Source organism: Lactuca sativa, chromosome 3 (assembly GCF_002870075.4).
Source record: "Lactuca sativa cultivar Salinas chromosome 3, Lsat_Salinas_v11, whole genome shotgun sequence".
Taxonomy (NCBI): Eukaryota; Viridiplantae; Streptophyta; class Magnoliopsida; order Asterales; family Asteraceae; genus Lactuca; species Lactuca sativa.
This window is the reverse complement of record NC_056625.2, coordinates 314524164-314538243: the sequence shown is the minus strand read 5'-3', so window position 1 is coordinate 314538243 and position 14080 is coordinate 314524164. Positions and strand designations below refer to the sequence as shown.

Sequence of the window (14080 nt, the reverse complement as noted above, 5' to 3'; positions counted from 1 at the left end):
AACTCATTTAGATGGGGTTAAGGTTCGATTTGCTACACTATGGTTCTAGCAGGTACTTTCTAACACTTATTCCTTAAGTGTATTAGGCTCAAAACTCCTTAGAATGACCTTTAACCGGGCTAGAACTCCGTACTAATGAATTTAAAACTCAGTTGAGTTGATTGACTGTGTCTTCAAAGAAAAAAAAATTCGGGTTGTCACAAGAGATCACCGCCAAGTTTCGGGAATGAGCACTATTGATCTCGCAGTATGCTGCGGATGAGGATATGAGGAGGACGAGGTATCATTCCATGCTGAAGGATGATATCTGTGAGTTTGTGAGCTTTTCAGGGTGCAAAACCCTGAATGAGATGGTGGAGAAAGCCTGGGAGCGGGAGATGGAGTTGGAGTTCCGCACCAAGTGGAAAACAGAGCAGGCTCAGACAACTGTAGGTCAGGCTAAAAAGCCTAAGACCTCAGATTCTTTTGGTCGGGGCCAGCAGGGCCGTGGCTGGTGTGCCAAATGTGGGAGGTCGCACAGTGGAGTTTGCTGGGTGACGGGCCAGGTATGTTACACCTATGGTCAGCCAGGCCACGTGAGCAGGGACTGCCCCAAGAAGCGCTTGATTTGTTTCCACTGCAACTAAACCATTCATAAAAAGGCCGATTATCCGAGGTTGCAGGGAGGGGGAGGAGCGGTGGCAGCGCCTGCGCCCGCCACAATGAGGATCACTGATGGCCGCCCTGCTAAGGCGGATGCTCCTGCGGTGAAGAGCCACATATTTGAGTTGACCACAGAGGAGGCTCGAGTAGCACCAGACGTCGTGGCTGGTATGCAATCTATTTTTCCTGTTGATATTTATTTTTTATGCTTATATATATATATATATATATATATATATATATATATCTATATATATATATATATATATATATATATATATATATATATATATATATAGGGAAGAGTTATATGGAAAATGAATGATTAGGGCAACACATATTTGAACCAATGAAAACATGACAACACATCACTTCCACAATAACTTCCACAATACATTACTTGTGAAGAAAGAAATGGACACGTGTCATTTGATTATTAGTTCCGGTAGATGTTGCCCTAGTTATTTGTTTTCCATAGAACTCATTCCTATATATATATATATATATATATATATATATATATATATATATATATATATATATATATATATATATATATATATATATAGGGACCTTTCTAGTCAATGGTATGTCGACTCATGTTCTTTTCGACTCGGGAGCTACCCAATCGTTCGTATCTCTTGCGCTTAGCAAGAAGTTCCAAGATGCTCTGGGGACTTTGGATTCCCCATTGGAGGTCGAGATTATGGATGATCACATCCTGAGTGCTGGAGGGTATATCGGGACTGTGTCCTGAATGTGTTTGGGGAGAGGTTCCGTGTTGATTTGGTTTCGATACCATTGAGAAGGTTGAAGGTGATCGTCGAGATGGACTGGTTAGGGGCCAATGGGGCCATGATAGACTGTGAGCACCAGATGGTGAGAGTTTGAACCCCAAGTGGGGGAGAACTGGTTATTCATGGGGATAGGGCCACGTAAGGGCCAACCCTCTATTCAGCTGCGAGGGCTAAGAGACTTCTCCATTGGGGTTGTTCAGGATTTTTGGCATACATTTCGAATACGAGGGTTGAGACCACGACATATTTGGACAATGTACCGGTTGTACGGGATTTTCGGGATGACTTTCCTGAGGAGTTGCCCAGGGTGCCTCCGGAGAGGCAATTAGAGTTTCACATTGATTTGGTGTCGGGTGCTGCTCCGATAGCCACTACACCGTACCGGCTAGCTCCGCCAGAGATGCAGGAGCTGTCTACACAGCTTCATGAGCCGCTAGACTGAGGGTTTATTTGTCCTAGCAGTTCTCCGTGGGAAGCAACGATCCTGTTGTGAAGAAGAATGTGAGGCAAAAGATATTAGAGGAGGCACACAAATCCAAGTTCTCTATTCATCCGGGGGCCACAAAGATGTATAGGGATCTGAGGTTGAGTTACTGGTGGCCTTACATGAAGCGGGAGATCGCATGGTTCGTGGAGCGGTGCTGACCTACAGAAAGGTCAAGGCCGAACATCAAAGGCCTCACGACAAGGTTCAGACGATACCCATTCCCATGTAGAAATGGGAAGATATCACCGTGGACTTCATCATGAAGTTACCTAGGACAGTGACGGTTGTGGGTTCCATTTGGGTCATTGTGGACAGGTTGACGAAGAGTGCCCATTTTATTCTGATCCTTGAGAGTATTTCTGCTGAGAAATTAGTAGATATCTATGTGCGAGAGGCGGTGGTCAGGCACAAAGTGCCAGTATCGATGGTCTCGAACCGTGATGTTCGATTCACCTCCAGATTCTGGAGGAAGTTCCACGAGAAGTTGGGCACACAGTTGCACTTTAGCACTGCGTACCACCCCCAGACGGACAGCCAACGCGAGCAGACAATCCCGACGCTCGAGGATATGCTACGTGCATGTGTATTGGATTTCGGAGGGAGTTGGGATACATACCTCCCACTAACAAAGTTTTCATATAACAATAGTTATCATGCTAGTATCGACCGACCCCCGTTTGAGATGTTGTATGGTCGGAGGTGCAGGACTCCCGTATCTTGGGGGAGGTTGGGCAACGAGTCATGGGAAGCACCGAGGTGGTGCTCAGTACCACCGAATTGATTCAGCAGGTGTGCGACAGGTTGCGGGTCGCGCAGAGCTAACAAAAAAGCTATGCTGATCGGCGTCGCTCGGATCTCGAGTTTCAGGTAGGAGATTTTGTTTTGCTAAGAGTGTCACCATGGAAGGTTGTCATCAGATTTCGGAAGAGGGGCAAGCTAGGGCCCCAGTTTATTGGCCCATTTAGTATTTTTTCCCCGGGTGGGCAAGGTAGCCTATTGATTGGACCTACCAGATGAGCTGATTCAGATTCATAACACCTTCCATGTGTCCTAGCTTCGGAAGTGTGTCACTGACGTGGCTGCAGTTATCTCTTTGGACAACATTCAGGTAGATGAGAGCCTGAGCTACATTGAGAAACCCGTTGCGGTTTTGGATAGGAAGACTAAGGTTCTTCGTAACAAGGAGGTGAAGCTAGTGAAGGTGCATTGGCAGCACCGAAAAAGGCTCCGAATGGACATGGGAACCGAAGGAAGAGATGCAGGAGCATTACCCGAATCTGTTTGCGTCTACGGACTTCGAGGACGGGGTCTAATCCAAGTGGGGGAGAGTTGTAACACTCCAAATCAGGTAAACTGTTCTAACGCCTTGAAATGATTTAATTTGGCAAAAATGGTCCCTTTGGTACACTGGGCGTACCTAAGTGTACGCTTAGTGTACTATGGAGGAAGGATCACGAAGGAACATTGAGTATACGGGGCGTACATGTAGGTACGCGGGGTGTACGCGACAGAGGACCAAAATCCTAAAACCCAGACTTGAGACTTATTTATTCATCCTTAAGCCACTTTGACCAAACCCTAATCAACCTCTAGAGTCAGATCTATCCTATAAAGGTAGTCCAACACAAGCAATCGATACTACGCCTTCGACCTTGCCTCATGCGTATAAAATAACTAAGCAACTACTTTTAAGAATTAGCTGCGGATGCAGGTGCGTTCATCCCTTTACCTCAGTTTTCCTGTAAGAGTGTGATTTTGGAGCATAGAAGGGTGTTGGTGGCCATTTTGGAGCTTATTTAAGAAGAAGAAGTTGGTGAGCAAGCTTGGTGTGGCATTGGGCTTCAAGAACCTGCATCTAGTTCACCTTGAGGAGCTTCTGGAGGTATAAAGTCTTAATCTTGCCATCTTATTCATTACTTTGGGTTAGGGTTTTCTATATTGTCCCTTTTGTTGGTTCTTAGATATTCTCTTGAGAGTTGAGCAACTCCAAAGACTAAGATGGTTATATCTGAGCCTTGTGAGCATGCTAGATGCATAAAGGTGCTAGCTTGAGGGTTATCTAGACTCCATGCATGAGTTTGAAGCTTTATATGAAGTCCTAATGTGAAGAATGAAGTTTTGAAGTCCCTTATAGCATGAAAGGGCATAAAGTTGCCAAACTTATGCCCTGGGACGTCTTAATGAGCTCATATATGATATTGGACGTTAGAATATCAAGTATTAGGCACTTAATGGAAGTGATGCTTAATCTGCTTGTACGTTGGGCGTAATATAGCATACGCATTGCGTACAACCAAGGACTCAGTACGCTAAGCGTACTGAAGCTGTACGCTTGGCGTACACACCCCAGTTGGTTTTAGGCTTCATGTGGGCTTGTAAACTCTTTGGACCTTAATCAGTTTTGGGCTTACATACTTTGAGTTAGTGGTCCGATTAATCTGTTTTGGGCCATGGTTTTCTTGGTTGGGCCTTACTAGGCCATGTGGCCCATTAATAGTTTGGATATGAACTTTGGGCCCATTAGCAAGGGAAGACTCTTGGGCCATTACGAAAGGACTTGGACTTGGGTAATTGGGTTCTTTAATTAGATTATATTCAATCCTAATTTTTAGGTTAATGGTATTATCGTTCATCGCGGGTGGTTTTGGACTGTCAGGCGAGCAACTTTCGGGTTCAACAGACTAAGGTGAGTCTCCTCACCATACCAATGGGTCCTATTATGTGTTATGTGGAATGCTAGTTGATTACGTGATATGTGATATGCTAGTTGTCCTTGTGATACCCGCATAGAAGACCCCGGGGGGTTCCCGTGGCAGTGGACTAAGACCATGCGGGGGTTCCCATGGCATTCGGTGAAAGACCTTGGAGGGTTTCCATGGCATCCTAGTATGTATTCATGTTTAGTTTGTATGACATTTCTGTGGTTAGCTAGACCATGTAGGGGTCCCATTGCAGTTAGGGAAGACCATGTGGGGGTTCCCATGACAGGTAGTTAAGACCATGTGGCGGTTCCCATGGAAGTGGGTTAAGACCACGTGGGGGTTCCAGTAGCAGCCGGAGTAAGACCTTGGAGGGTTTCCATGACATCCTTATATGTTTATATGCATGACTTATGTAGTTTATATGGTTGATATGGTTTATGAGATTATGTGGATTGTGTGTGGTATGTTAGGGGAACTCGCTAAGCGTTAGCTTATAGATTATTGGTTGTTTCAGGTACTTCAAGATCTAAGGGCAAGAGCCCGACGTGATGGTGCGTCATGCACTCTCCAACAGTTTATTTGGGGACATTCTGATATTATGAATAAATTGTTTGATGTCATGGATTTTGAAAACAAATGTGATTGTAGTTTTATATTGTATGGAAATGATTTTGTTAGTTAAAAATGAAATTTTTTATTACAAATTTGGGTTGTTACACGGAGTATTAGTAGGTTCAAGAGGGGTTGTCCCCCCCCCCCCCCCCCCCCCCCCCCCCGCGCGCGCGCGCGGAAATTTGGGTTAGGACCAGCAAAAATTACTTCAAAATTGTAATTATAGGCCTGTTAGTTTCACAATTGGGTTGTGGCCCCTCCCGATTTCTCCATAGTCCAATTTCCAAACCAAAGATTAAAGCGACAAGAAGTGAAATCGACCTAGTTCCCGAGTTCCATCCAACCGTCCCCATCGACCATCGTCACTCGTGCCTCGTTGGAGTTTGGATGCTTGCTGTCTCGCCACTCGCTGTCTCCAACTCTTCGGTCCCGCCAATCGTCATTTACTGATTCACCGCAACAACCAACACTTACTGGAAATTAGGTATTCGTTCTTTCTTCTCCAGTTCTCTTGTTGTGATTTCTGATTTGGGAATCAAATATTGGGTTGGAATGCCCCCGGCCTATTGGCTTACTCACCGGAAATAAAGACTAGCATTAGGTAGGGACCATGAGCATGGTTATAAAAAGCTCATCATAGTGTGTCATGGCTCCAAGGCTTGTACTTTGACGCAACACTTTGAAAAAATGTCGCCTTAAGTCGTATATGTATATAAAAATGAATAATAGTAGAATATATATATATATATATATATATATATATATATACACACACACACACACACACAAAATTGTCGCCTTAATAAACGTCACGACTTGCCGCAACTCATAAAGTTTGAGGGTTGACATTGCCGCCCTGACACACCTCACGTTATATAGAAACTTGACGATGAGTATCACAAAACTTTGGAAACAAAACAATCTTGTTAACTAGACTTGCAAGATTTAAGGGAACCATAAGGCCATTTTTTTGATTTGCTCAAAAATCAATGTAAAAATAATATGAGAAATTATAAACATGTGAAAAACAATTATGTAGCCAAACACAACTGAGTAAATAATGTGTTAGAGCAATATTACTAACATGTTTTAAAATTATGCACATTCAAATAATAATATAATTTTTTAGAGAAACCATTTAGGATTATGCATTTATTTAAATATATTTTAGCTAACTTTCAACTTATGTTTATTTGGTATGTTTATCAATATTAATTTATATAATACAATCTAAATTTACTGTTTGTTGGAATATGTGGTGAACGAAGTGTATTGTTCTATAATCACATAATTGATCTTGGATTTCAAGTAAGATAGTATAAATCGCTTTCCAAATTTGACATTTCACCCTTATGCCTAGGTAATCACAAAATTCAAATTATGGTGATGATACCATAACTAACAACTTTGTAAACTAGGCACATAATCAAAGTCACGAGAACTAGATGATGATAAAAGAGAATTAAAATTCTTAAGCTCCACCAAATGTATCACTTATACTTACTACATCCATGATTTGAATATATAGAAGTTATATATCCAAGATTGACTTATTGGTGTTGTCAATACATGGTTAGAACCTTGTTAAGGTTGGACCCAACTAGGGGCGCTATCCCTAGTATCCTGCAAGGGTGCCCCGACATTTTGGTCGTATTAAAAATAAATTCGTCTTAGACAAATGTATTCATACTTCCCAACCTCTATAAAATTAATGTTTGAACGAATTGCATCGTGTAAATTCTATTACTAAAACAATTTGATTACATTAAATCATCAACAAATTCTATATTCATATGGGTTGTCATCATGTACCGTGACGATACCCATTTATATTGAACAATTATTTACTATATAAGGCTAAAAGGTGTTATAATTTTTTTGTGTATCAAAATCTGATGCCACATAAACATCATATAAGTATTTGACAATTTTGTTATGTTTTGCCTATGGGATTCTGACATTTATTATCTACCAATTAAAGAGGGTAAAAAGAAAAAGTGACAATAGACAGACAGAAACAATCAACAAACTCGTGTCCCCTTGAAGAATGCCACCGACAAAAAGATAGGTTGGTGGTTGTCGCTGAAGATTGCCGCGGACAAAAAGATAGGTTGGTGTTTGTCGCTGAAGATTGCCGCGGACAAAAAGATAGGTTGGTGTTTGTCGCTGACAATATCTGCCACGTCATGCGGACAACAAAAAGATGACACACCTTAAGTCTAATTCATTATGTATCATGTATAAGTAGATTAAGAAAAAAAAAACACAAACACATATATATGCACGTTGTCTCAACTCTCAAGTTTGAAAGATAGAATAACTAGTTTGACCTTGAATCACCAAATCTCAACCCAACAAAGCTGAGATCTAATTTTTAATACTAATTTTCGTTTTTATATGTTCGTACCCAACACTACGAAACACTCTTTGCAAAAATTGGGAGGCTCATTGGGTTTTTCCAAGACACAAATGTGGATTTTAAGAAGTGAAGCAAACAGATAACTACAGAAAGTCAAAATCAAACGCCCCCTTCATAAATAATCGCCATTAACATCTATGCTATCTTCGCACGCACGCCCCCTTCATAAATAATCACCATTAACGCACACTGACACACACAGTCACGCAAATCAAGAAGCACTCAGTAATAAATTACACATGGTTTGTCTAGGCATGGCGGTGGTGTCAATGGCGAAACCCTCGTTTCTACGAGCCGAACAACCTTCAGCTTCTGATATCTCCGCCGCAACCTCTCCTGGATCCTCCTCCTCTCGCCGCCGTGACATCGTGTTCATCGTCAATCCTCAAGGTTAGCATCTCAATCTTTAAATAAACTTTTTTTTTTTTTTACTTTTGTAGATCATGATCGTGTAAATTGTTGATGAAATTGATTTTTTTTAAGGTGCTAATGGTCGGACGGGGAGAGAATGGAAGAAGCTGCTGCCGTATCTTAGGTCTCGCCTTGGTAGCGATTGTAATGTGAGACTTTGATCAGCTTTTTATTGCTAATTTCTTCTAGCGTAAACTCATCATCTAATGGATTTACAAATTCTGCGTGTTGCTAGATTAAGCATTAGCTGTGATTTTAAGAAATTAAGTTTGTTTTGTCTGTGTGAGCTCGTTCATGAATGTCTTCAATGTAAACAAGGCCTTATAGATCATTGAAAGCTGAATTATGAAATTTAAAGGGAAAAGAAGTAGAATAAACAAAGGTTTACTTGTATCTCTAAGGGGTAATTAGAACTTAGAAGAATGATTCACTTGATTATTGGATGCTTTCAGGAGTTTTCTTACAGTTTTACTAAAATGAATGGATGAATATTAAGGCTGTGTTTAAGATAGCTTATTTTTTGAGATTATATTGCAATGTAGTATTTGGTGGCATCACTAAAATAGTTTATAAGCTAACTTCTTAAAAAGATATTTGAGATAGCTTATTGATATACCTGTATATGTCATTTTACATTTGTCATCTAACTTTTACCAAAAGCTATTACTTTATCAGCCAGCTTATCAGACAAAAGCTAGCTTTTTCAGCTAGTCTGTCAAACACAACCTAAGAGTCATGTTGTAGATTTCACACTTTACGCCCCATTTGTACTGTGTTGATGGGACAAAATTTGCAAATTTTTGTCTCACACAAAAGACATGAATGCCTTCTGTAATCGTTGAAAATAGTCCTAGAAAGCTTGTGATTGGTGTGCTTCGATGATTTCTTCTTGTAATATGTGTTGACTTTTTTCTATTTTTGGATAGATATGCGAATCTTTGACTTCGGGTCCATCTCATGCGATAGATATAACAAGGGAGGTAAGCATGTTTTGAATTTTGTGTCTTTATGTTTGCATTAAAAATTAAAATCATGTATGTAAGATTATTCAAAAATTTAAATGGACAAAATGTTGTCAGGCAATACGTGAGGGTGCTGATGCAGTTGTGGCAGTTGGAGGTGATGGGACTCTTCACGAGGTACAACTTCTCTTCAGAATAATTTATATTCTTTTTATCAAATATAAAATATAGAACAAGTATGATATGTAATAATACACTACAGGGGGTAAAATGGTAAAGTTGGTTGTGATCATAGACTTGTTCCAAGAATTATAAATTTATAACATGTTGAGGCTTTTGATTTTGTTAGGTTGTTAATGGATTCTTTTGGGGTGGAAAACCAGTTACTAAACATGATTCAAAAGCTCCACGTACAACATCTCTTGGAGTAAGTTATTGCATCGAACTTTAATTTATAAAAATCAAAATTATGATTTTCCAAATACTTTTATTAATGGCTTAATTGTTTTTCTTTGTTTATTATAAGCATCCTACTTTCAAGTCTTTCTATTACAACATTGCACTTTGATAAATCTACCCAGTTATAGCAATGTCAGTTTTCACTGCTATAATTGGGTAGATTTTTCAAAGTATAATGTCTTAAAAAGAAAAAAAAAACTTGAAAGTAGAATGCTATAATAGAATGAAATGAAAGTTTGTTGCTATTTCTTGTATTTAGCCCTTTATTCCTATGCATTTGTAGTTAATCCCCTTGGGAACTGGATCTGATTTTGCAAGAACATTTGGCTGGTTAGTACTTCTTCCATTGGTTTCTTCAAGGTATTTGATATTCACATCAATCACCATCTTAATATTTTGAACAAATTTTCAAATTGTTTAGGACAAATGATCCTGTTGATGCCATTGAACGCATAGTTAAAGGTCGTGATTCCTCTTTTGGGTGTGACTTTCTACTATTATATATATATATATATATATATATATATATATATATATATATATATATATATATATATATATATATATATTTCTGAATTTTTGAGTGGAAGTCAACTGCAGGGTCAAGATCAAGAATCGATGTAGGAGTAATCTCTAAAGAAGGTGGAGATTTGCATTACTTCATAAATGTTGCTGATATTCATTTGTAAGTGTATTAATTAGCCTATAAAATTATCAGAACAAACCTCATTATGTAAGCACATTGATGCTCTTATAAACTGAGAGGTATTTGGAAATAAAGAAAAGAGAATTTATTTTAGGACTAAAAGCAAGAAATAGCAATGGAGTTCCATTTATCAGAAGAAGAATTTTGGTTAAACAAAATTTCAAAACAAGCTATCATGCATTAAAAAAAGAAAAAGAAAATCAGGCATTTATCTTATGTAACCCATTTTATGTTATGTAAAATTTTAGGAGTGCAAAAGCAGGGTTTCATGCATCTAAATACAAAAGATTTGGGAGTTTGTGTTATGTAATTGGTGCATTGCAAGCCTTTTTTGGACATCAGAATCAAGACCTAAAGATCAAAGTTAGTATTTAGACAAACTTTCTAGGGCTATTTTTAAAATTTAATGATATGAGTAATTGAGTGGGACAAAAGTTGCCCAATCACATACCTCCATCTCCAATGGGAGGTTTTTTGAGAAGTCTTTATTTAGATCAAAACCCCATAAACTGTTTTTTTTTTTTTTTTTTTTTTTTTAATCATTGTAGAGGGTAAATAGTATCAACCACTTTTATTCTACTAAATGCTTTTTTTTTGGTACAATTAACCCCTTTTTACTCAATCATATTCCGTTTTACTCACTTAATTATATTTAACCTTCAAAGCCTTATTATTTCCTAACTACTTTGTTTTATCTCAAAAAAAGACCCAACATAGTTAACTATAGTTATGTTTTATTTAAACATTACATGTGCTTAAAAGTTAACAAATTAGATAAAAGGGGATTTACAAAACATTTCACAAAAATGAGGGTAAACTAGTTGATAAAAAAAAAAAATTCAAAAGTGGTCAATGATTGGAGAAATTTCAAGTTAATAGGGTTTTTGTTTGATAAAAGTTAGTAGAAAGCTGATGTGAGGATTCAAAAAGCTATAGATGAGATGAGATGAGGTTTATTTATTTCCTTTTTGAGGATTCAATCTAAGAACATGAACTGAATTATTTTAGGTGAATGATGGGGAGTGGGAAGTGTATCCAAAGGTAACGGCTCTATGCATCGGAAATGCACAATTCTTTGGTGGTGGAATGAGGATCACTCCCAATGCTCATCCTTCAAATGGAAAATTTGAGGTCCATTTCTGTTTCTTTTCAATCACTTTTAAACAAAAGGGTAAAATGGTCATTTACTTGTTTCATTAAATCCAAAAAATAAAAAAAAAACATGCCTCTAAGTGGTGTATGGATAAAAAAATATTTCTGAAAATGATGACACAATTGGGGAGATGGAAGACGAAAAAATAAACTAGGGCAAATTGATTTGTAAATAGTTATGAATTAATGGGAAACCATCTTTTCTTTGGCTTTATCTATTAAGTCGTGCTTTTTGCATTTAGTATAGGGCTTGTATGCAAGAAATTGAAATATATTTTCATTTACATTGTTATTTCTTTATCAGGTGGTGATACTTCAGGATTTCAAATGGTATGACTTTCTTATGAAGTTACATAAGCTATACAACGGGACACATTTATCAGTGAATAATGTCTTGTCAAGAAGGTAAATCTTCTTTTTTTACAAGTCAAAAAACATCATTTTTAATGAAAAAAAAAAGCAATTTATTTCTTTTTCCGTCGTAATTGGCAAAAAAAAAAGGACAAGTTTTTATTGCATTCCATATTTGTTAACAAAATCTAGAGAGATTATTTATGTGGTGTTTGGATTTGGTCCCTATGCTTTACTCAAAATCTCAAGTTTTGTCCAATTTTTTACATATCATTGTCAGAGGAACTAAATCCACAATGAAATGCAAACTTAAGGGATGACGTCTCAGGAAGATCTCAAAAATCTGACCAAACTTGTCATTTTGAGTTAAGCACAGGGACCATATTTGTAATTTACTCTACCTTGCGATAATAAGTTTAGCTACATCTAAATATGAAATTGATTATCCCACCCTTAAATAATCAGATTATACAAGCAAAAGTAGGTTACCCGTTATCCGAACACGAAACACCAGAAAACTAATTATTGTGAATTTTTCGTAAGTATAAAGTTGTTGGAATTTTCATGATATGGTTGGTTGGAGGGTAAAATTGTAATTTTGGATAAATATAGAATTATTTTGTTTCAATTGTAGTGCTTTTTCGATCGAAGTAGAGGAGGTTGTGGGAACAAACAGTATTTACGTGCAATCCGATGGGGAACATTTAGGATTTCTTCCACATAACTTTTCGATTCTGCCAGGTGTCATAAACATGATTTGTTGAGGATTATTACACAATTGTATCATTTTTGCCATAGGTGAGTTTGAAAATGTTGGAACCAAATGTAAACAATCAAATTTTATATATTAACAAATGATCCTCAAACATATAAAAATGACCCTCGGTTTTTAGTGGAAAATAGCAAAATTACTTGGTGTTAAAACATAACTGACTATTTTATATAAATGATTATTGATATAGTTGACCATAATTTAAACCTTAAAGTCTCCTTGTCTTCATCAAGCTTTCATTAAAAATCAAGAATCTATTTCTGCTCTTTTTTTTTTCTCTCCTCACGTGTCCAAAATCAAGGATCACAGGTGTTCAAGATGTTAAAAAAATGCATGTTGTGGTCATTGTAATTTTAATTTCCATTTTGGTGTTTGGAAAAGAGTGATGTTTTAGTGTCCTGATGTATTATAACCGGTTCGGTTTGATGTTTGGTTGGTTAGGTCTTTGTATTATAATAGCTTTAGTACATTTGTTATTGTAATATTTTCATGTATTATGGTATTATGATAGTTGATTTATAATTTTCAATGGTAAAATACAAGTCGTTTGACAGACAACACATACTAATGGTTTAATGTTTTATATTACTTGTAGAGTTAAAAACATGACATTTACAAACCACATCTACAAACAACACATAGTAAGTTGCTATAAATGATTCCAATAGCACAAACAAAACATGACATAAATACCATCACATACATAACATTCAAAAGGCAGTGTTTATGAGTAAACACTATACATAGTAAGTTGCTATAAATGATTCCAATCTGCCCCTACTCACACTACTCAATATCATTTGTGTTTTAAGTTTTTAACTGTAGATCCTGATTCATTTTTTTTTGAAAGAGGATCCTGATTCATTATTCATTGTCTTCAATTTGCATTTAGCAATTATCTTTGGCGTTGATTTCAACTTCTTGATTGCTTGAGTTTCATACACTGCATCAATATCTTCACCTTTAGTCACATCTAGAGGCACAATCTCTAAATTTGAATCAACTCCATTATCACCAGGTTCAACATTCACTTGTACATTCTCAACAGGTTCCACATCCACTTGGTCATGAACAATTCCAACTACTTCTCTATTAGCAGTCATGTCTACAAAGCTTCCAATATCCTCCACAATAGAGAAGTCATGTCTACAAAGCTTCCAATATCCTCCACCTCAGTATTATATTTTTTTGGCCACCAAAGTCTATAACCATTAGACATTGGATGGTTTTGTAAGCATTCTTTTAATTGATTTGAATGTTCAAATCTCATTCCTACAATTGATTTCATTAGCTTCCAATGTTTGTTAGGATCATGGACAAGAAAATAAGGCTTTTCAAAATTTACATGCTCACAAACTATATAGGATTCACCTACATCATCCTTGGCTCACCAATATGACAAAGTTCACTTAAAAATTTATCATTCATTGCGTTGTTAAAAGGTGGATTTACCCCATCTTATAGGACATACTCGAAGGGAATGTCTTCAACTGAAATGGAATATTCTGAAGTCATCATTTTCTTTAGACGATGTGGAATTTTCATCAACAACGAAATAACTAGGTTTTTCACCAATGATCCTTCAAATCACACACCATGTGAACACAC

At 37.3% G+C, this 14080-nt stretch overlaps 1 protein-coding gene across 3 annotated transcripts; it reads left to right on the top strand.

The window, feature by feature from the left end:
• The first annotated feature begins 7656 nt into the window (after positions 1-7656).
• On the top strand, positions 7657-13769 carry LOC111907209 (sphingoid long-chain bases kinase 2, mitochondrial). 3 transcript variants are annotated; one of them, XM_023902999.3, is made up of 12 exons: positions 7657-8049; positions 8143-8219; positions 8997-9050; positions 9150-9209; positions 9382-9459; positions 9775-9821; positions 9913-9953; positions 10092-10176; positions 10446-10560; positions 11206-11328; positions 11654-11754; positions 13521-13769. In XM_023902999.3, the coding sequence occupies exons 1-12, from the start codon at positions 7899-7901 to the stop codon at positions 13678-13680; spliced, it is 1092 nt and encodes a 363-aa protein (XP_023758767.1). In that variant the 5' UTR covers positions 7657-7898; the 3' UTR covers positions 13681-13769. The 3 variants fall into 3 exon arrangements, with proteins under 3 accessions (XP_023758767.1, XP_023758769.1, XP_023758768.1); XM_023903001.3 differs by lacking the exon at positions 13521-13769 and adding an exon at positions 11981-12268 and having other exon boundaries at positions 7659-8049; XM_023903000.3 differs by lacking the exon at positions 13521-13769 and adding an exon at positions 12335-12576 and having other exon boundaries at positions 7660-8049.
• The last annotated feature ends 311 nt before the right edge of the window (positions 13770-14080 follow it).